This window comes from Meriones unguiculatus, chromosome 1, assembly GCF_030254825.1.
Source record: "Meriones unguiculatus strain TT.TT164.6M chromosome 1, Bangor_MerUng_6.1, whole genome shotgun sequence".
Taxonomy (NCBI): domain Eukaryota; kingdom Metazoa; phylum Chordata; class Mammalia; order Rodentia; family Muridae; genus Meriones; species Meriones unguiculatus.
This window is the reverse complement of record NC_083349.1, coordinates 178759654-178782929: the sequence shown is the minus strand read 5'-3', so window position 1 is coordinate 178782929 and position 23276 is coordinate 178759654. Positions and strand designations below refer to the sequence as shown.

The 23276-nt window shown below is 39.2% G+C and overlaps 1 protein-coding gene across 4 annotated transcripts in view; it reads left to right on the top strand.

Moving 5' to 3' along the window:
- The window catches only part of Arhgef12 (Rho guanine nucleotide exchange factor 12), a 131656-nt gene that overhangs the window by 51640 nt on the left and 56740 nt on the right, over nt 1-23276 (top strand). For all 4 annotated transcript variants that reach the window (XM_060372163.1, XM_021636912.2, XM_021636911.2 and 1 more), the window contains 6 exons: nt 13005-13103; nt 13857-13906; nt 17703-17760; nt 19870-20048; nt 21255-21332; nt 21515-21634. In XM_060372163.1, coding sequence (XP_060228146.1) covers nt 13868-13906; nt 17703-17760; nt 19870-20048; nt 21255-21332; nt 21515-21634 — 474 coding nt within the window. In that variant the 5' untranslated portion in view covers nt 13005-13103; nt 13857-13867. The remainder of the gene's footprint in view (nt 1-13004; nt 13104-13856; nt 13907-17702; nt 17761-19869; nt 20049-21254; nt 21333-21514; nt 21635-23276) is intronic.

Genomic DNA, 23276 nt, shown 5'->3' with positions numbered 1-23276 from the left:
GAGCTTGCTCATGTTGGATGAGGATTAATGATTTAGGACTATGACAGAAAATATTGTACTAATATTTTTCTTAGAATGATAGTTTTTTACTAGTCCAGACATGTCATTGGCTTAAGTAGTAACAGAAGCATTTTAAGTGGTACTCAGGGAATAGGGTGTGGCCTCTCAATGCATTTGTCCCTTGAGAACCCTTGAAATACCTTCTTTTGGTTGTTGTTGTTGGAGGAATTGAACTATGACTCCCCAATAAACACTCATTAGAGGGATGAGCTAATTAAGACAGCTAGCAGCCGATTGTTGGCCTCTCTCATTGTGAACAGTGTTTGGAGCGGTACTTCAGACTGTGCACTTAGCTTAGGTGAAGAATACGCTCTAGGGAGACAGAGTAGTTTGAAGATGGGATATTACTGAGTGGAGTCCTAGCAACCAGGGACATTCTGCTCAGCAAGTGACTTGTTATCAGTCTACTTCAAGCTGTGGAGAGTGGACATTCTCTTCTCTTGGTTAAAATTCTTTAGTTGGGTACTCAAAACAGATGTCACTCAAATAACCTCAAACTTTTTGCCCTTCTTAGAGCTGCTTGAGAGCTAGATAGACTCTGTTCATTTGAAGAGGAAAGGAGGTTTGCTTTGTAGAGGCTTTCCTTGTAAAACTTCTCAGTGTAGTCTAGTCAAAATTCTATTTGTCCCCTGTACTTGTTGAGTCTATTACAAATAGTGTATGGATATATTTTCTGAACTGTAACTTTAGTGTGCCCGATTTTCCATTGTATATAGGTTTTTGGTGACAGGAGCAGCACACCTCCCGAGTACTGGGCTTACAGGTACACCCCACTGTGCCTTGTTGTTGTAGTCTTACTATGCGACTCTGGCTGGCCTTGAACTCAGTATGTAGTCCAGATTGTCCTCACACTCTTTACTGTGTCAACTTCCTGAGTACTGAAATGATAGGAATATCTCTAACACTGTGATGAAGAACTTTGTGGGTTACTGTGGGATATAAGCAGTCTAACGTCTCTGTAAATTCTGTCACCCTCACCATCTCCTCTCACTCTAGCTACCTTCAAAGGCCTGCCTCCAGATTCTATCACATTAAGAGTTAGGGCAGCATAAGAGTTAGGGCAGCAACATACAGGTTTTGAAGGGATATGAACATTTAGACCCTATTAGAAGCACACTGTTAGCACAAGCATCCCTTCTCTGAAATGCTTGAAACAAGATGTGTTTTAGATTTTGAAATACTAGTATATATGCAGCATATTTTTAGGGGTAGAATTGGAGTTCTGACATAAACTTTGCTTATGTTTGATACATAATATATATACTAAATATACATAGTCTGAGGGTATAGTTTTTTAAATAACTTTGGGTGGTTTGAAGCTTATGAAGTCAATGTGGAGCTTTCTACTGTGATATCATGCTGGCATTCAAGGTGTTTCAGATTTTGGAATATTTTAGAATTCAAAATTTTGGATTAGAAATGGTCATCCTGTACTTGGCTATGGTTTGTGCATTTCAGAGAATGATTTTGAAATGTCATATGTTTTTCTCATTCATGATTCTTATATCTTTAAAAGGAGAGCTCTTGTTTGATTCTTGCTCCCACCAAGTTTTCTCTGCCCCCTAAGCTTTGCAAAGAACATTCCACATGAACCTTCTGTGTTCCCACAACTCATTTTTCTTCTTTTTACTTTTTTCTCTTCATACTTGAATTCTGTTTTCAGCACACACACTGTGGCCCAAGATATCCTGCTTGAGAACCTATTAAGTTCTCTGTGTATACCTCCTTTGAACCACTCAGCAGTGCAGATAACCTTTCCTGTTTTCTGTAACACTTCTTTGATCTGATTTTTTCCTCTTTGTTATTGAGTTGTTTGTTTATTTGATTGGTAGCTCACTTTAACCCTACAGGTTTTTGTATGTGTGTGCATGTATGTTTGTGCCTATGCTTCCGTATGTGTGCACAGATGTGTTTGTGCTCATAATCTTGTGTGTGTGTACATGTTAATGTTGTTGTCTTTGCTTGTTTTTTTTACCTTAGTGTTTTGAGACATGCTCTTACTGAATCTGGAGCTCACCAGCTTGCCTAGGCTGGCTGGCTAAGCAAGCCCTATGGATCCTCCTGACTCCACCCCCCTAGCATTGGATTACTGATGTGCACTAGCTTTTATTTAGATACTCATACCTGTACTGCACGCACTGAGACTATTCCAGCTCATCTTTCTTCTTTCTTTCTTTCTTTCTTTCTTTCTTTCTTTCTTTCTTTCTTTTCTTTCTTTCTTTCTCTCTCTCTCTTTCTTTCTTTCTTGAGAAAAGGTCTTTTTATGTAGCCTAGGTTGGCCTAGAATTTACTCTTCCTGTCTCTGTCCAGTGCTGGGATAATAAACAATTACCAGTAAGCCTTGCTTGTAGCTTCCTCCTCTCCCTCCCTTCTATCTCTCCATTTTCTTACAGCAGGCCTCATATAGTCCACGCTGCCTTCAAAACTCTCTAGGTAGTTAAGGATGCCTTAACTTCCAACTTCATCCTCCCAGGGATGAGATTAAAGGTATGCACCACCTAGCCTAGCCTTTATCACTCTTTTATTCTTCGTTCTTTGGTCCAGCCCCACTACCTTCTTTAGTGTTTATCATGTCATTAAACTTTTTAATTTTTTAAGTTCTTTTTGTTGTTGTTGTTGTTTTTTTTTGTTTGTTTTGTTTTTCAAGACAGGGTTCTCTGTGTAATAGCTCTGGCTGTCCTGGACTCACTTTGTAAACCAGGCTGGCTTTGAGCTCATAGTGATCCTCCTGAGTGCTGGGATTAAAGGCGTGCACTATCATTAAACTATTCTAATAGATTCACAACCTTTGCTTTTTATTTTATTTTATTTTTTTGTTTATTTGTTTGTTTTCTTCCAGACAGGGTTTTTTTGTATAGCTCTAGCTATCCTAAACTTGCTCTGTAGATCAGGCTTGCCTTCAGACTCAGATCTGCCTCTTGTCCCGCCTCCTAAGTGCTGAGATTAAAGGGGACCGCTACCACATCCAGCTTTAAATTAATAACTTTTTATCACTTTAGTTTCATGTTGATTTTACCATCCTTTGTGTCTTCTATAGTCTGTTTTGACTTGGCAGATTAATATTACTAAAATAATGGACTTGGTTACTCACTTGCTAAGAAAATACAAGTAGTTACTATAAGATACTATAAGATACTGTACTTCATTTCCAGTTTCTCATCCTGCCCCAGTTTTCTGTTTGCCCCAGAGTAGCAGGCTGCCTTCCAGCTGCTTATTTTTTGAGTCCGCCCTGTCCATCTCACTTTGCTCAGTGCATGTCCTGTTGTATTGAGTACTTAAGTTTTCTTTCTGTACTTTCCAATCCTATCTATCCTCTAAGGCTCAGTTCAGGCACTGATACATCATAGTTAGACAGGAGGACTAAGCTGGAGATAGCTGTTTTCCTTCATGCTGTAGGAAGATGGATTATATTCTTGACCTGTAAAAAGAGTGGATTAAGTATTCTTACAGAATAGTAATACCATATAAAGGAAAACTTTGATTAGTTAACTACATTTATCTGTTCTGCAATGTATATATACTTGGGAACATTATATTATAGACAGAAAATAACACAATTTTTTTTTTTCGAGTAAAAAACTGCCTCCTCACGATCGCTGTTTCTAAACATTGGCATCTGGCTCTGTTTGCTTGCATCTGTATTCATTGTTGCATATCCCAGAATGCCTGACTCTTTGGAAGTGAGTTTTGAATGAATGATTGTTGAAATCAAGATGATGTATTTTAGTAGAGAGAATTGATGGAATAAACTCTCGACTCATCTTAATTGGCTCTTTTCTTCCCTTCCAAAAAATTTTAGAGAAGAAAATGTAGCTTAGAAAAGGGATTTGGTTTTGTTGAACATCTAAAAGAATGAAGTCAGTGTACTTGGAGCTTGAAGTTCCTCATATTGGCAGCTTTGTGCATTTAGAATGCAGAAGCTTCTTAATCAGAGGATTATCAGAGGTCTTACTCATAAAACACGTATGTCTGGCAGCAGTTGAAAACTGAGCTGTTTTTATTAGGTTGCACATGGTTTTTCTCTACACCCTTCCCTGCAGCTAATTCTTCAGAGGTGAGACTTAGAGAAGTTTGGTCATGCAGTAAAATCAAAGGTGAAGAAAGACTAATACATGCTTTTTAAAGCAAATGTAGTATGGAAGGCTTAGCATATTGCCGTACACGTTTAATACTTCATTTTCTTTAACTTTACTATCTGGCACTGTAGCTGTAACCCTTTTTCAGGAATAAATTTATAGTAAAACTTAAAAATGCCTTCTCAACAATTTTTAGACCTTTCATTGCTACCTTTTCCCCCCTGCAAGGCATTACAGAGGCTTAGCTTTTTTCACTTTGGAAATGCTATCACTGGTAGTTACTGTTGAGTAGATTCAGTCTTAGGTGGGCGTGGCAGTGTGAGCTTGCAGTCCTAGCATAGGCCACAGGTAGTTCAGAGCAGACTTCCTGGGCCACCTGGCAAAACTTGTCTCAAAACAGGAAAGCAAACAACAAAAAGCAGTTTTCATGTCTACATTATATTAGGAAACCATGTTTTTTGTTGTTATGACAAAGTACAACTTAGGAAAGGATAATGTATATGCAAATTTGAGAGACCATTGAATTGTAATTTCATTGAGAGAATAATCCTGACACAGCTGATTATCTTTGAGAAGAAATAATCAAGACAGGAAATATAGAAAACTTTGTCAGCAGAGGTATTAATTAAGGACAGATGGAGAATTAAATTGTTACAGTTGGAATTTTGCCAGGTTTGTCACTCATCAGTGTGCCTTTAAGTAGTTTTCCTGCTGTGAATAATCTTCAGGGCTATGAATTTTTTTTTTTTTTTTTTACTAAAAATGGTTGGGCTGTATTTAAATTTCCTTTGTGGAAAATAAATTAAGACTTAATTTTTTTATTACCTTTTTTTTTCAAAGATTTGTTTTTATTTTGTTTGTGTCTGTGTGAGTGTTTGTACACATGAGGATACTCAAGAGGCCAGAAATGATTATTGGACTCCTTGAACTTACAATTTTTGTGGTTGTGATAGGGGTGCTGGGATTTAACTCTTCTCTTCATGATTGGACAGCTACCATGCTTTACCGTCAAGACATTTCTTTAGTCCCACAGTACATAAAAAGCGTGTGTGTGTGTGTGTGTGTGTGTGTGTGTATCTGTTTGTGTGCATGCCTGTGTGTGTACACAGTATGGGTATGGAGTGCAGCCTGCAGGAGTCCTTCTCTCCTACTATGTGAGTTCCAGGGGTTGAATTCAGGTTGTGAGGGTTGGAGCAAGCAATTTTACCTGCCGAACCATCTTTTTGACACCACCCCCCTTTATTTTGAGACAAAGTTTCTTTACTTCGTAACTCAAGCTGGCATTGAACTTGCAATACTTTTCTGCATCCTCCTGAGTTCTAGCATTACACAGTATACCATCTGCTCAGCTTAAATTCAGGTGATAAAAATAATCTAAAGTATTTTAAAGGCACATTCTCATTTAAAGAATTAGATTCATTTAGTGTCATTGGTCACCTGTTTTGCAGACTGTATGGAAAGGAAGACAAAGTTAAGCAGAAACTGAACATGGTTTCCAGACCAACAGAGAGGGAAGTGCTGTGGCACTTTACATACTGGTAAAATTTATAGTTAACACTTCTCCATATGCACTGAAAAGCGGATTGCTATGGTTGAAAACAAAACAACCCTGTATGTAATCACTAAGAATGAGAGAGTGAGACAGTTCCTCTCTGGCTGAGTGTCAGTGAAGAGCTGCTTTATTCTTCTGTGGTCCTCATCTGCCTGTCCTCATACAGAATGCTAGAATATAGCTTGTACCTAAGAGACAACGGCCATGTAAACCCACTCAGAGTTTGTGTGATAGTAAGAGGTCTAACAGCAAAACAAATGGTTGACTGTGTATACAGTAAAATCCGGAAGATTTAAAGTGATAAATGCTAGAGTTGGTGCTTTTGTTTTATTTTGTTTTTTTCTTTTTAATTTTTGTTGAGACAGTGTCTCGTGTATTTTACTCTGGTCTCAAATTCACTACGGGCCTGGGTTTGCACTCCTGATCCTTTTGCTCCTTCCCATCTCCCTAGTGCTAGGATTATAGGCCTTTATTAGTGTACATGACAGAAAATGGCTATTTTATAATTAGAATTCGATTTTTATTTTGCACCCTAGAAATAACCTATTACACCCTGGTGCCTTGTCGCATGTCAGCATTGTTTTAAAACTTATTTTAATGTCCCCTTTGAATGCAGGAACTCCTAGTATTTTTATACTTTTCACAGCACCTACATACTAGTGCTAAGTAAAGCTACTAAAACAAAGGATGTGTGTCCTAGTCACCTTTCTGCTGTTGTGAGAATATACATGACCAAGGTATCTTACAGAACAAAGAGATGATTTGGGACTTGACAGTTTCATAGGGTCAGAGTCCATGACAGGTCATGGCAGAGAGCATGGCAGCCTGGAGGCAGTGGAGCAGTAGCTGAGAGCTCATATCTTCGCCTGTAGCCACGAAGCAGAGCAAAGACTCTGGGAGTGGCCTGATGGTTCTGAAACCTCAGAGCCCTCTCCCAGTGACACACCTTGTCAGAGAAGGCCACACCCCCTAATCCATCCCAAAGAGTACCACCCTCTGGGAACCAGCTATTGAAAAATGAGCTATTCTCACCCCAAAATACCCCAAGGAGATAATTTAGCCAGTGTAGAGGATTTCAATGTTACAGAAGAAATTTCTGTTTTAAAGTGAGTCAAACTTTTCCTCTGCGAGTAGATTATTTCTCTCAAGAATTAGAATAATTTGATTTTTAAAAAATTATTTATTTACTTATTTGAAACAGGGTTTACTGTGAGACCCAACCTTGCATCTACCTCCTGAATGCCAGTGTTAAAGGTGTGAGCCACCATCCCTGACTTTGATTTCATTTTGAGTGGAGGGTAACACCAGATTTGAGCATTTGAGAGGCCGGATTTCTGATTTTTTTTTTCTAGTTTTTTAGACTTATTTTATTTTATGTATATAAGTGTTTTGTCTGCATGCATGCTTGTGTAACTGGGATTACAGGTGGTTGTGAACTGCCATGTGGGGACTGAACTCAGGTCTTTTGCAAGAGCAACAAGTGCTCTTAACCACTGAGCCATCTCTCCAGCCCCTGGATTTCTGAATGTTGAATGTTTCAGTTATCAGTTATCATCGCAGATCCAATCCACGGATCCTAGGACAGAATAGTACTGGTAATTTGGATTCAGTTGATTCTGAATTGGCTGTGTTGTAAGACTTACTTGCTTTCTACAGTGCCCAATTCTTACATGTTAAAGTACATCAGAGTCTCAGACTGGCAGTTAGAAATTTTGGTGGGGAGAGTGCAGGGTACCTAATCCAGAGCTTCATGCCTGCTCAGTACATGCCCTTGCACTGAGCTACGTCCTCATCTCCGAAGGTGCTCAGAGTTACTAAGAGTGAGTAGTGCCGTGGTAGAGATGGGGAAGAGCAAAGAAGATGATGTGTGCGTCACTATTCTGCTGCTTCTTTACTCTTGAGTTTTTTCTTTTTGCTTTTTAAATCTCCTTTTGATACAGAATGAAAAAACCAGGTGTATCAGGGAGCTCAGGAAGATTGCAGGTGTGAGACCATTTTGTGCCACATAGTGAGATAGCATCACAGAAAAACAGACAACTTCAAACACCCAAACAACAATTAAAAGAGGTGGTGTGTCAGGCAGAAGCCACTTAAATGAAAAAAGCAGGCTTTGCCTCTTCTGCAGAATCTCAGCACAGGGGACCTTAGTAGTTTTTTTAGGGCCCTGTGCATCTTTATAAAGTTAACAGCGCGTGGTGGGCACTTTGGTTTCTTCCCATGTCTGTTTACCTGCCTTTCTGAGCTTCTGTCCTTCTTCAGACTCTTCCACTTTTTGGAATTTCATTAATTACCTAATCAATTTTTAAAGAATTTCTTCTTGTAGCAGGTAGCCTGTACACTGGGTTCTGATAGAAGACTGTGAACCAGCGGAGCATCCCTGTCTACCCTTGGGCATGTAAGAGTGAGGAGACGAAAACAAATACAGTCTGTGGGGAGCACTAATGAGTTTTAGGAGTAAACAGAGGGTGCACTGGGAGTCTATAGACTCCATCTTCTAACAGGCTATCAGGGAAAAGCTCTCAGTCTGGGCATTTAGGAAACCTTTAAAGATAGTTGTTTTGGGGGGATTTCCTGCTGTCTCATTTTTCTAAAGCTGCCTATAATAAGAAGCTCTGCTCTTTGACAATCTTTTCCCTATTCAAAGCTAATTACCTTGTTTAAACAAAAAGTAGTTGGAGCATGTTAGTACAGACCTGAAATCCCAGCACTCTGGTGGTAAAGGCAGGAGGATCAGGAGTTCAAGGCTAGCCTAGGCTCCATAGTTCACCTTGTCTTAAAACAAAAACAAACACAAAGACATAATTGGGTTTCTGCCTTGAGGGTATTAACGGTAGGAGTATATTAGTGACTTGTAAAGACTAAGGAAGCAGAGTCAGGAGGACCCTGTGTCTCACAGGCCAGCTAGTCTTGCTGAATGGTGAGCTCTGGGCTGGGTGAGAGAAATTTCTTAAGCAATGCAGAAAGCTGTTGAAGAAAATACCTGGCACTGTCTTCTGGCCTTCCCACATGTATACACATGTATAAACACACATGCTCATGCTACACACAGAAGCAGCCTTTTTACTAGGTCTTGTAATAAGACAGTGTGCAAAAATTGGGAAGTAGTTGATGTTTATTTTAAACTATTATTGAAATATTATTGAAAATATTTTATTTTCAAAACTATTTTGAAATTTTGAGCACTGTTGAGGCGGCCACAGAAAATATTTCTAAAAACAAGCATCAGGTTCTGAAAGTTCCTATGAAATGCTACTTACTCCTTTTAAATTTTATTTCAGATTTATTTTATTTTATTATTTTACGGGTGTGAGTGTCCATCAGGGATCAGAAGAGATCATGGATGCCCACATGGGTGCTAGGAACCAAACTCAGTTCCTCTGCAAAAAGCAACAGGTGAAAAAGATTGAATCCATCCTCTTTCCTAACAACTGAAAACAAGCCTTCTGCTTAGCTTTCTGGGAATAAAGGGGCCTCCACAACCCCCTTTTCATCCTTTTTTGGAGTGGTGGTGGAGCAGGAATCAAGATCTTGCTATATATCCTAGGCTGGCCCTGAACTTGTCCATCTTCTTGTCACAAACTCTTGGATTACAACAACACATCACATCTTAAAATATTCTGGGGACACTAATTCTGGGACAGATGGCTCACTGGTGAAGAGAAACTGCTGCTCTTCTAGAGGACCCAGGTTCAGTTCCACGCTCTCACATGTCAGTTCAGTGACCACCTCTGACTCCTGTTCTTCTGGCCTCTGCAGGCACTGGGCATGGTGGAGTTACACAGCACACATCCATGTAGGCAAAACATCCATAGACATTTGAAAGAAAAAGGTTGAATTCTGATGGGTTCTTTTTATTCTTCCTTCTTTTCAGTTTAGTGTTTTGTATGACTGATGAATTTGTGGAAACAAATACAGCTTGCTACTTAGTAGTTAGTGGAATTGAAAGATTGTAGCATTTCTAATGTTGAAAGCTGGTCTTGGTGTATTATTACAAAAAATGAGACTACACTTTTTCTAACTATGCGGTTTGAAGCAGTTTGGCAACTGAATATACTCATGTAACCATTATGCTAATTGAGAATACATCATGTGCATCACTCAGAAAGTTCCTTTGTTTCTCGCTGCAGTCATTCCTGCTTCTCTCTGGGTGATTGCTCATTTGCTTATTGCTGCTGTGGGTGAGCTTCTCTTGCTCTTTCTCGGAATTGTAGCATGTGGACTTTTGTGTTTAGTGTGATATTTCTGTTATCCATCCATGTTTGTTGTATTTGTAAAAGCATTCCTTTTTTTTGAAAACTTCTCTTTCTTCCAAGATAACATTTCATTGTATGACTTCAATTTTTCCTTTTAACTGTTGATAGGAATTTGAGTTGTTTTTATATGTAAATGTATTCATACCTTTTAAAATATTTTTTATTTTTTTATATTAATTACAGTTTATTCACTTTGTGTCCCAGCTGTAGCCCCCTGCCAATCCCACCCTTCTTCCCTCATCTCCTCCTTGTCCCTCTCTAAGTCCACTTATAGGGGAGGTCCTCCTCTCCTTCCACCTGACCCAAGCTTATCAGGTCTCACCAGGACTGGCTGCAATGCCCTTCTCTGTGGCCTAGCTAGGCTGCTCCTCCAATGGGGGGGGGCTGGGGAGGTCAAGGAGTTAGCCATAGAGTTCATGCCAGAGACAGTCCCTGTTCCCCTTACTAGGGAACCCACATCAATACTGAGCTCCCATGGGCTACATCTCAGCAGGGACTCTAGGTTATAACCATGCATGGTCCCTGGGTATTCATACAGTTATAGGAATTTTACAGATTGTTTTACCAATTATGTTAAGAGAATTCCAGTCACCCTGTATCATTGCCGACACTTGGTGTGCTTAGTCTTTTCATTTTTAGCCATTCTTCTTGGTGTATTAGTAGATCCATTCTGGTATGAACTCAGACTTTCCTGAATGTTGCAGATGTTAAGTACCTTTGCATGTGCCTTTTACCATTGGTGTGTCTTTCCTATGTTCATTTAAGTATTTTATTCCTTTTAATCTGACATTCATTATTGAATTAAACTTTTAAAGAAGAAATTTCCTTTTTTTTTTTCAAAATTTATTTTTATATTATGTGAATGAGTGTCTTGGCTGCATTTATTTGTGCACCACATACATTCCTGGTGCCTTTGGAGGCCTGAAGAGGGTGCCTGATCTCTGGAACTGAAGTTACATGAGGTTATGAGCTGCCATGTGGGTACTGGAAACTGAACCTAGGTCTTCTTCAAGAAATTTTTTCTCTGATAGTGCATTTTGTGTCTTACAAAATATGTGTTTATCCCCTAAAATAACTATGGGTCACAACCCACACAGGGGTTGCATATCAGATCAGATATTTACACTGTTTTAGGATTCATAACAGTAGTAAAGTTACAGTTATGAAATAGTAAGGAAAATAATGTTATGGTTGGTGGTCACCACAACATGAGGAACTGTATGAAGGGTTACAACATCAGGAAGGTTGAGAACCATTGTGCTAAGGTCTTGAAATTTTTCTCCTATGTCTTCTAAGTATTTTAGGTGTTGTTTTTGTTTTTTGTTTCTTGAGACAGAGTTTCTCAGTGCAACCTTGGTTGTCCTGGAACTCTGCAGACCAGGCTGGCCTCAAACTCCAGAGATCCTCCTGCCTTTGCCTCCCGACTACTAGGATTAAAGGTGTGTTCTATTACCATCATATTTTTTTTTTTTTTTTAGTTTTTTAAAAATTTTTTGTTGTTGTTGTTGTTCTTTGTTTGTTTGTTTAAGAAGGCTTAGCACTCTCTATGTGGACCAGGCTAGCCTTGAACTCATCAGGTTTTCCTACTTCTGTCTCCAGATAGAGACTGGATTAAAGGTGGGTGCTACCATGGTTAATGCTAAAGTTTTAGGTCTTATGTTTAGGTCTTTGGCCTGTTTTTGTGCCAACCCCTCCTGCTTCCTGACCAAGTGCTAGAGATGAAGTTCAGGGATTTGTGCATGCAGGCAAATCAGTGCCATTGGACTGTATCCTCAGTCCTATTTGTTTTGTAAATTTCATTTTGTTTAGGGTACATCCTCAGAATTATGCTTTATATGTAGAGATTTGATTTCTCCACTTTTTGGTATTAGTGTGCTTACATGATCACACTGTCATCAGAAAGAGTATAAAATGACAAGAATGCATCATTAATGTGCAACTTTCACATATATTTATACATCAGACTTAGTAAAAGATTGGATCTATTATATAAACTCTTTATTAGAAGCTTTTATTTTCTAACCATCATTATCTTTGTGTTTTTTACATGTCATATACTTTGGCTTTTGATAAACTGCTCTGTCTGTAAAGCTAAAAGCATAGATTAAGTCTCTGGCTAACTCAGAGTTTAGGGTCTTGAGGTATAGTATTTAATAAAGTAGAACTAATGAGAGCTCTGCTTTGGGACATTACTCTTTCTTTGACCTAGTTCTTCTTTCTCTCATCTTAAAATATTTTTTCTTCTGTATATGTGTGTGTATGTCTGTATAAGTGTATGCCACATATGTGTGGGTACGCCATGGATGCTCGAAGGGGTGTTAGATCTACTGGAGCTGGAGTGCAAGGCTTTGTGAGCCTCCTGACAATAGTGCTGGGAAGAGCAGCAAGTGCCATTTCTCTGGGCTGCAGGGTTGGCCTTTCCCTTACCTCACCTTCACAGTTTCCATTTATTGTTAGATAGAATGAATCAGTTAAGTATGTGGTGGAGATGAGAGAAATGGTTGAGTTTACATGTAACTTTCTTTTCCTACTTTTCTCTTTTTCTTGAATGAAATTTTTCTCCTTATTCTTCCCCTTTTTCTTAGCTTTTTGGAGACCAGCTACAGATATTCTGTGCATACCTCCTGTCTTTCTACGGTTTTTTTCCTTCTTGAGAACATATTTCTGATATTAAGAGTAGATTTCCCTGGAATTTTCCATATGATGTTCCTAACCAAAGAGCCTATAATATTTCATTCTTAGGTTAAGTACCAGTTAAAGCACAGAGCCAAGGGGGAGGATTTTATATTATAAACTAATGGCATAGCTGAGAATTAGCTTTCCTCCTAATTGTCTCATCTCTCAAAATCCGTCCTTTCAGTTTATTGGAGCTGTTCGTGATAGTCTACTCTCATGAGACACTGATACCCATAGTGCTTTGTGATGTTCTTATGCTTGTTTTACGGGGTAGGGGCTTCACGAGTTACCTTTATTTAGATAGAAAACAGTTCACCACTAATGCATAATCATTGTCTTTCATTCTGTTTTTTTTCTTCCTTCCTTTACTCTGTGGTTGTTCTGCAGGTCTTGTTCAACGCTGTGTGATCATCCAGAAAGATGACAATGGATTTGGGCTGACAGTCAGTGGAGATAATCCAGTCTTCGTACAGTCTGTCAAAGAAGGCAAGGCATTTTAGAAAACAGTTTTGTTGCCAGGTGTGGTTGTAAATGACTTTAATCTTTTCAGAGGCAGGTGGAGCCTTGTTTACATAGTGAGTTCCAGGCTAGCTGGGGATCCATAGTGAGACCCTATCTCAAGAACAAAAAAACACTTTTGTCTCTAGAAAGCAGAGTAAGCATAACAAAGCTTAAATAATGTCTCTTGCCCAGAATAGAATTATACAGACTGGACTATTATACTATGCTTGTTTGTGGGGTTATAAAATTAATTTGCCTCAGGTGAAATTTTTTTAAAGAAAGAAAACAGTTCATCTTTAGTTATCAAAATCACACAATTTCTTGGTATTTTCCATGCCATCACTTAACAGACATTTCTACAACTTGATTTCTTTGTAGCATAAAGTTATGTTTTAATAGAGTGGATTAAGCAGGTATGGATGCTTGTCCCAAATGACAATCTTTTTTTTTTTTTTTTTTTTTTTGCTATTGTCATAAGTGGATTCTTTTGGTGTTGGATGCTGTAATTTCGGGTAGATAATAGTATATATTAAAGGAAATAACACTTTATAGATAATATTGAGCGTCCGAGTTAAGAAAATCATAAAAGCAGTCTGACTCACACACAGTGGGTGGTAGAAGCAGGATCTGGACCCAAGTCTGCCATACTCTCCAGCCCGTCTTTTAACTTGTATTACATTACTTCTCTTTAAAGACTCATCAGTGAAGCTCATGTTAAACAATTCATTTCTTACACAGATGGAGCGGCCATGCGGGCTGGAGTGCAAACAGGTGATCGAATCATCAAGGTAAAGCAAAGTCTGCTGTGGAAGTCGTGATAGGATTGTACAACATATGTCACCTATATTATACCCTTTCCACCTAGATTTTTATAAAACCAGATCTCTGCCTTTTATACAAACTTACTTCATTTGTTTTAAAGTTAGCATTACCCTTTACTGAAAGGTATGATAAAAGGCTATATAAATGGAGTCACCTTTGTTCTTGTAGGAAAGTACTCAGTTTTTAAAACTCATTTTTGTCCAAATTAATCTGTTAGCAAGAAATACTCATAATATACAGATAGGGTTGTATTGGTGAGCTATTACTTGCAAATTGATGATTGTTGCAGATGAATTTTTCAAAGATGCTGGTATAGAGTTCCTAGCATACGCCAGGCCCTGGGTTTGATATCCAGCACCAGGAAAACAAGAACAAGCAAAAAAGCAAAAGATGAACAGGTGAAGAAAAAAGTGTGTAGTATATAAGCAGAGACGGTATAAATTAGTTTTAAGAATGTGACTAACACAGACTTCTGCCAGAAACATGCCTTGAGGATTCTTTTTTTTTTTTGAGGTCAGATTTCATGGATCCTAGGCTGGGCAGAAAGTTCTGATTTCCCTGCCTACTAAGTATTGGGATTACAGATGCTCATCACCATTCTTAATTTGAATGGTCCTGGGGAATAAATTCTGGGCTTCATGCCTTTCAGCCAAGCACTTTTCCAGCCGAACTTTATATCCTCAGCCCAAGCCCTGTGAACTGTGATCATTAGAAGAGGAATAGATTTCTCAGAAATCTATAATAGGTAATAATTTGATTAATTTGATTACCTAAAAGTACCTTTTTTTTTTTTTTTTTTTTTTTGAGACAGGGTTTCTCTGTGTAGTCTTGTTTCTCTGTATAGCCTTGGCTGTCCTCGACTCACTTTGTAGATTAGGCTGGCCTCTAACTCAAACAATCTGCCTGTCTCTGCCTCCCAAGCAGTGGGTTTAAAGGCGTGTGTCACTGTGCCCGGCAAGAGAACTTTCTTCAAAGTATTTAAAAGTATTAAGAACATGATACTCTTTCTTGTAAAGAGCTCTTGTGTGTATATATATGATATATACATGTAGGCCTCCTCTGTCAGTGCCTGCCTTATTCCCTGACTAAGAGTCTCTCATCGAACTCGTTGCCCACTGCGCCCCACCCACTCTGTTAGGCTTCCAGTTATGAAGCCCCAGCAATTGTTCTGTTTCTCCCTTCTGTCCTTTCCCCTAAAAAACCCATCTAGTGCTCCCATACAGGCCTGGGAAGCCACACACACCGGGCTTTTTACAGGATCTAGACTTGGCAGCAAGCACTCTTATCCATTGTGCTATCTCCCCAATCCAAGAGCACTGTTTAATTACAAAGATACAAAAGCAAGCAAACAAACAAAACTGGCTCTGTGGGACACATCTGTAATCTAACACTGGGAAGGCAGGCAGGAGGATCTTCTACAAATTTGAGGCCAGCCTGAGCTTACATAGGAGGCTCTAGGACTACAGGCCTTGTGTTAAAAAATAACAAAAATTAAATGAATAAATTATTAAGAAAAATAATAATTCTGATAGAAAATATTAGCAAATAATTTTATCAGGTGATTCTTCAGAGTACTTGACATAAGTAAGTTATTCATGAGAATATGACCAATGTCATTGGTAGCAATAAAGTAGAAATTAAAAGGATATATGAAAAATACATTTCATTATCAGGAAGTTTAATGATTGATGATTCATACATGGCATAAAATAGATACAGTAGAATGGCTTTTTCATGGTTTTCAGCATCAATTTGGTAAAATCTGTTTGGTAGAAACTTATAAATATGTATTACAAGATTTAAGTGTATAACCTTTGATCAGCCAGTTTGTTTTTAGGGATTTATCTAAGGAAATAACCTGTGTGCCATATGAGATTTGTAAGACTCTGAAAATTCATAAACCATCTACAAACTAGGTGTGTATGAACTGAGGGTAAAGCAAAAGACAGATGGCTTTGAGAAAGAGTAGATTAAAGCGGCACAGTAACTAACACTCATCCCAGCACTCAGGATGAGGCAGGAGAATAGCGAGTTCATGGCCGCCGGAACAGTGAGACTGTCTCAAAAAATAACAGCAATTAGAAAGACTGGATTAATTGGGTTCACAGCTCTCCAAGTTAAGAGCTGATAGAAGAGCAGCTGTGTCTGTGTCCATGTTTGCATGCTAAAGGATGATCTCAGATACTAAATGTCGTAGTGAGCAACAACTTCTCTGGGAGGCATTATGAACATACTTTTGGACTTTTTCCTTGTGTGTATTGTGCATATGTTTTACGTGTGCATGTGTGTACATGTGCACAGATGTACATGTATATGTAGAGCCAGAGGACAACTCCAGTGCTGTTTCTCCAGGGCTGTTAGCTTGATTTTGGGACAGGCTGTCATTGGTCTGCTTGCCTGTTAGACCGACCTGGGTAGCCAGCAAGGTCCAGGGTTCGTCCTGTCTCTGCTTCCCCAGCAATAAGACTGTAAGTGCCCTGCAGTCCCTAGCGTTATTGGGGGTTTCTGAGGACCAAACTCAGGTACCCATGCGTGATTGGCACAGCAGGCACTTTATGGACTGAGCTGTCCCCGACAGCTGCCTACACTGATGGATTTCAGCTTTAAGTTGGTATTACTTGAATGAGATAAACAAGTAAAATAATGTTAAATTCATGCTTGATGTTTTTACCTTAATTTGTTTTATTTAGTGCAGACCTTAGATAACATTTTTATACTTAATTTGTCTGAAAATTATTTTCTTTGTAAATATATAATATTTGGAAAATTAAAATTAAATTGAGTGTTATTACATAATCACTATTTTTTAATTTTTTTTATTTAGTTTTGAAAAATCTTTTAACCGTTAGCAATTAAAAGCAGGGAAGGTTTTTGTTCGCTTGTTCATAGCTTCTTGTTGTATAGGTTAGGGTAGCCTTCTATTGTTGATCACTCTGCCCTTGCCTCCCTTGTGCTGAGATTCCAGCCATTTGCCCTCAGTGCCCAGTCTATGCAGTGCTGGGAACAGACCCAGCTCTCCATGCATGTTTATCACACACTCAGCCAGCTGAGCCACATCACCAGCCCTAAGGACATCTTTTTGAATTGGAGTAGTTCAACAAATCTGTGAAGGATTATTGTTGTTGGCTATTTTAAACTTATTTTTTAAAAAATGTGTGTGTGTGTGTGTGTGTGTGTGTGTGTGTGTGTGTGTGTGTGTGAAATATATATTTTTTTGCCTCCCTGTACGCTATGTACCACATTTGTGCCTGATGCCCATGGAGATCAGAAGAGGGCATTGGATTTCCTGGAGCTGGAGTTACAGATGATTGTAGGCCACTGTGTGGATGCTGGGAATTGAACTTGGGTCCTCTGGAAGAGCAACGTAGTTTCTTAATTTCTGAGTCATCTTTCTCTAGCACCAATGTCAAGAATTTGTAAATGTTTTCAAGAATGTGTTGTATTTACAATGTTGATTAAATTGCCGCTTCCTTTAAATTATGGATCTTTAACTCTTTTATATTGCAATATGACATAGTCATTTATAAATATATTGGACTTGCCTTCCCAGGTATTCTAGGATGCATGTAGCCAGGTGGCCACAGGTTAGATATACTACCTTTAAATGAAGGTTTTGGTTTGTGTTCACGTTCATTTTTGTTGCTGAACATATAGTGGTGAAAATGAATTTTGGACCAAATGTTTATTATAATTAGCCCTGAAGTCCCTGTATAGCTGTTGTTTTAATTGGCTTTATGTGATACACATTTTTTCCCCTTACAGGTGAATGGGACTCTGGTGACTCACTCAAATCATCTGGAGGTGGTGAAACTAATCAGATGTAGGTGAATGTTACTTTATTACATTGTTTTCTCGAATCCTTAAAACAAAGGGTCGCCACGCATTTTTCTGTAACTGGCCAAATACCAGATATTTTAGGCTTTGTGAACTACATAGTTACTACTGGAGCTTGTTATTAATAGCACAAAGGCATGCATGGGCAATATGTATATCAATGGGTATGGCTAAGTTCCAATAAAACTTTATTTGGCAAACTGATCTGTGAATTAGATTTAGTCTCTTGACTGGTGTTTTCCACTCCAGCCCCCATTAGGAGGTCTAAGGTTAAAAACTTACAAGTAATTATGTTTTGTTAACTCCCTGCCTTAGGACATAAATTTGAAAGCCATATGTGAGTCACCTGACAGCAACAAGGTTGGAAATCAGATACAGTGTCCTCAGAAGAACTTTAGAAATGATGTAATGCAGTCATTTTACCTCAGAACAGTAGATGGTTGTATAATTCAAGCAAATCTCTTGGAGAAGTGCAGGGCTTTGGATTTACAACCATCAGGCTTGTGTTCACCTGCTTCCATTTAGGAGCTAGCAGTACTCTTGTAACATAGGGTCAGGAGTGGGTCGCGCTTCTCTAGACAGCAAGGCAGGTCAGGCCAGGCGCCAACACCAGCAGGGCCTCAGTTTCTCTTTATTTACAGGTTCAAGTGGTTTTTGTGAGTTATTCTTGTAAGTGAGGTTTATGGGCTGGGTATTTGGGGTACTGGAATTCAGTGAAGTCCGAGTTTCATATCTTATACTCGTGAAGCCCTAGTTTAACTTTGTTGTCACTTTCTAGCCCACCCACTCTGCAGAAGAAATTGTCTATTTCTAATGGCTTCATTCTTTGCACGAATGATAGCGTGACTGTTGCAGCAGAAGCAGAGAGAGACATAACAGAGTCTCATCATCTGAACTTCTGTTTCCTTTGTCTTGACCTAGCTCGGTGTTAGGTAGTTGTCATGTTTTTAAAGAAAATATAAAAGTCCAAAGAGAAAGCTGAAAATAAATGGAATGTAACAGAAAAGGAATGTGTGATTGTGTCAAATCATTTCATAGTAAGTACACTCTAAAAAAAAGAGAGTTATTAATGACTAAACAAAATCACTTAGTTTTTCTTCCTGAGTAGACAAACTTTTTGGAATAAATTCATTGAACTAGGCACTACTGTGTAGCTTAGGCTTGCCTGGCACATACTGGATAGCCTAAGCTAGCATTGAGTTTGAGATTTCCTGCCTTGGTTTCTTGAGTGATGGAGTTACATGTGTGTGCTGCCATGTCCAGCTTAGTAGACTGAGTTCCTTTAAGGTGTTTTACCGGGAATGGGGATTAGAGGAAGATTTGGACAGAGTTGTATGTAGCCATAGCTGGCTTGGAACCCATTATATAGCTAAGGCAGGCCTTGAAATTCTGATACTATTGTCTTTGCCTCCATAGTGCCGATATAAGCATAAACCTCATACCTGGTTTACACAGTCGAAATCCAAGGCATTGTGCATACTAGGCAAGCACTCAATGAACCTAACTGCACCCCCAACTCTAATGATGACCTCTTTCAAAAATTGTATCTTGGCTCTTTCATTGCCTCCTTATTGCGTAGGTAGTCCTGGTGATTTGTGGCTGACTTTTTACTGTCTACTCCAAACATCATTAGAGTGATTGAATTCTGGTTTCCTTTGAATGAGTTGAAGAAGTCTAGAAAGCGCTGGGGTGAGGCAAGCACATGGGCTAGTGAAATGGAATAAATGACTTTCTCAGAGAGAATATTAAGACTGAAAGCCTTATTACAAATTATACTTGCTGGGCATTTCGGTACACAGTTGTGATACTAGCACTTGGGAGGCTGAGGCAGGAGCATCCCAAGTTCAAAGGTTACATTGCTGTGGAATGGGTCAGCCTGGTAACTTAGTGACATTGATTCAAGATTAAAAAGTGTTTTAAAAGGTGCAGATTTAGCTTAGGGATAAGTCACTTGACTAACATGCATTCCCTGGGTACCAGCCTCACTACCTCAGATAAAGAAAATAGAATGAAAAAGTTGTTTGTTTGTTTGTTTTTTAAGTTTCTCAACTTTGTTACGTTTCCTTTTCTTTTTCTCCCACCTCCCTACCTCAAGCTGGTTCCTATGTAGCTCTCACTGTCCAGGGACGCCCACCTGGGTCGCCCCAGATTCCACTCGCTGATTCTGAAGTAGAACCATCAGTCACTGGACATATGTCTCCCATTATGACATCCCCTCATTCCCCTGGAGCAACTGGGAATATGGAGAGAATCACTAGTCCTGTGCTCATGGGGGTAAGGCCAGACCTTTTCTTAGCAGATGCTCAGTTATATAGAGGTGCCTTTGCTTTATACTAAGAGTTATGTGTGTTAACTGATTAATAAGCTTCCATTGAAGATTCTAAAGTACACCTGCTTCAATGTAGAAGTTGCATAATTATTTGGAATGATTGTTTGTTTGTGGAAGATTTAGTTGAAGAACTAGATACCTGCCATGTATAAAACAATGTACTACCCACAAAAATATGATAATTTTTTTAGCCTATGCTCAAAGTTCATTAGTCATCTTACAGTGTATGCCTCATGAAGACAAGAGTGTGTTTGTTTTGCTTGTGTTCCTAATGCGTGAAATGTTGCACAACCTATTGGAGGTGCTTAATAAACCTTTACTGACTGAGGCTAAGACTCAGCAACCACAATAAAGAGACAGAATGTAGACCTAACACTAAGTTGTGGGAGGCTTTCAAGGAAGAAAAACCACATCCAGTTGTGACGGAGAGTGTCTTCATATAGAATGGTTGTGTTTGAATTTAGCCTTTTATAACGGGTGACATTGGTGGCCGTGGCGAGGAAAGCAGATGGGTGAAGACAGTTAACATGGTTGAAGAGCCTAGAAAGTACCAGTGTTTTTAAAAAAGCAACACTTGCTTAGCTAGTTCCAGTTAAGGAGGTGCAAGGTGGCTTAAGGGGAACGTGGTCATCTTTGTATTCTCAGTTGCAGAGGAGGTTTACAGGTAACCGAGTACGCAGTAAGCATCCATTCAGCACTGTTGTGAACAGGAGAGGAGCATGATTGTGACATGATTGTAGGAAGACTCGAAATCTATAAAACACTACAGGGTTGTAAAACCAGAGTGATGAGTTGAGAGTTGTTCCAGATTTCGGGCAGGGTGGCCTGGAAATGGGAACCAAGCTGGAGGACTGGTAGTAATGCCTCATTGGAGAAAAGTAGAAACAACAGATTTATACTTTCTGTAATTGCAGTTCTTCAGCTGATACCCACATTGAATGTTCTCTTGAACATAGTTTAGTAAAGGCAAAATGAAAAGGCAGAACTCTTCCTGTAACTTTCGTAATGGAATAAGCCATCTTCATTCGTAACTGCCAGGAGTAATAAGATCCTAAAGGACACTGAGGGTTGGAGCTGACACAGAATACTGTCTCTCTTGGCTCTCAGTTTTAGCCTCATTTTCCCTGTATTGTGTTCTCATCTGTTTCTAGGAGGAAAACAATGTGGTCCATAACCAGAAAGTAGAGATTCTGAGAAAAATGTTACAGAAAGAACAGGAACGGCTGCAGGTATGGCGTTAGCCTGGGCTCTTGGCAGGCCAGCAAAACTGAGAGTGCGCGTAGAGTTGCTGTTGCCCGTAGTCAGTCACGAGAACTGTACCAGTGCTACCAGCTGTTGTGTTAGCAGCGGGAATTTTCGCTATTTTCATGACATAAGTAATTAATTGCTAAGATATTGTTACAACTTTCAGTTACTACAGGAAGATTACAGCCGGACACCTGCCCAAAGATTGCTCAAGGAGATCCAGGAGGCCAAGAAGCACATCCCGCAACTGCAGGAGCAGCTGTCCAAAGCCACAGGCTCTGCTCAGGTAGCGGCATTATTGAAAGTTCTGCCCAGCGTTTGCAGGCAGACTGTGTCAGTGAGTGCCATAGTTGCCCTTTGAAAGTGATTTTTCTAGTGTAGGATGCCAGGATCTGGGTAGGATGTTAAGGAAGTAATAGTTAACAGAAGTAAGCATGGGCTTCTGCTTGCTTGCTTGCTTGCTTTGGTACATTGAAATTTAAGAAAGAGTTGAGTACTTTTGCTTTGATGTGACAAACCAGAAATGTTTCTATGGTTCATGATGACAACTGATTTGTTTTTAACCAGGGATGTAAGATTTTTGCACACTAAAGGGCATTGTGCCAAGTACGTGGGCAGGTATTCTTTAGCACCCTGAAGTTAGTTAGATACTGTTGTCCTCTGTTTTCCAAATCTACTGAAGACCTACAGATTAATTGCACCATTTGTTTCAAGTCTTAAGGCTTAAAAGTGAATAAATTAAGTTCATAAATTAAGTTCAAGGACAGGTATGGCGTACATGCTTGTAATTACAGCATCTAAGGAGGGAGGCTTAGATAGGGGATTGCACATTGGAGGCCACCCTGGGTTACAAGGTGAGAAACTGACTTTAGGAAAAGAAGAAGGAAAGACAGACAGACAGACAGGAAGAAAGGAAGGAAGGAAAGAAGGAAAGAAGGAAGAAAGGACCAAAGATGGACAGGCAGTGGGGAGAGGAGAATGAGAATACCTGAAATCCAAACTCATTAAGATTTCCAAGCTTTATTATTATTATTATTATTATTATTTTAATATATAGGCACGATGTCACTTTTATAATGCTTCCTGCCTCATCCTTCCAAATGCCAAGATTACCGGTGTACCTTATCGTAATTAAACATGTTTACATTCTTTGTTTTTCCCTACAGTTGCAGGGTCTTACTGTTTTGTCCTGGTTAGGCTCATATTTGGCTATGTAGCCCAGGCTGGCCCTGAAGTTACAGCAGTCCTTCTAAGTCTTCATTACTTAGCCTTAGATTCCTGACTGCTGCACTCATAGGCGTGTCGTACCATGCCCAATTTCATATTTCTGGTCTTAATAGCCCTAATCTTTATTGTAATTTTAAAGTAGGTTTCAGTAGAACTTGCTGTAAAGGCCTAGGTACGGAGGTGATACGCCAGTGGTTAGAAAGCTTAGCAGTTAATGCAGCCAGACACCCTGGAATACTCTCATTTGAGATACGCGGAGCTTCTTATGCTTTATTTCAAAGACAGATGAACAACTTGCCTGTGGAATTACTTACTTTTTGCCTATGCATTTAAAATGGGTAGAAGCTGATGAGTTGTTTTTTAATTAGTAAGAGTGATATCTCCATAGAACTGAACCGAATTCTTTGAGAGCATTTATCTTACTTTGCTAATTTTAAAGTTAAATACCATGGTTAGGAAAACTGACATAGTTAAGGTGACATGGTATATGAGGTCTCCTGGCTTAGTGTACTTTTGCTACTCTTTTGCATTTTTCGTTATTCTTTTGCATTAATTATTATGCTCCAGTAATGATATCTGTGCTTGTGTGTACATGTGTACCCCTGTGCACGCACATACATACATACATACATACATACATACATACATATTTGGTAATACTGGGGACTGAGCCTGTTTCCTTGTGAATATTAGTCAGGCTG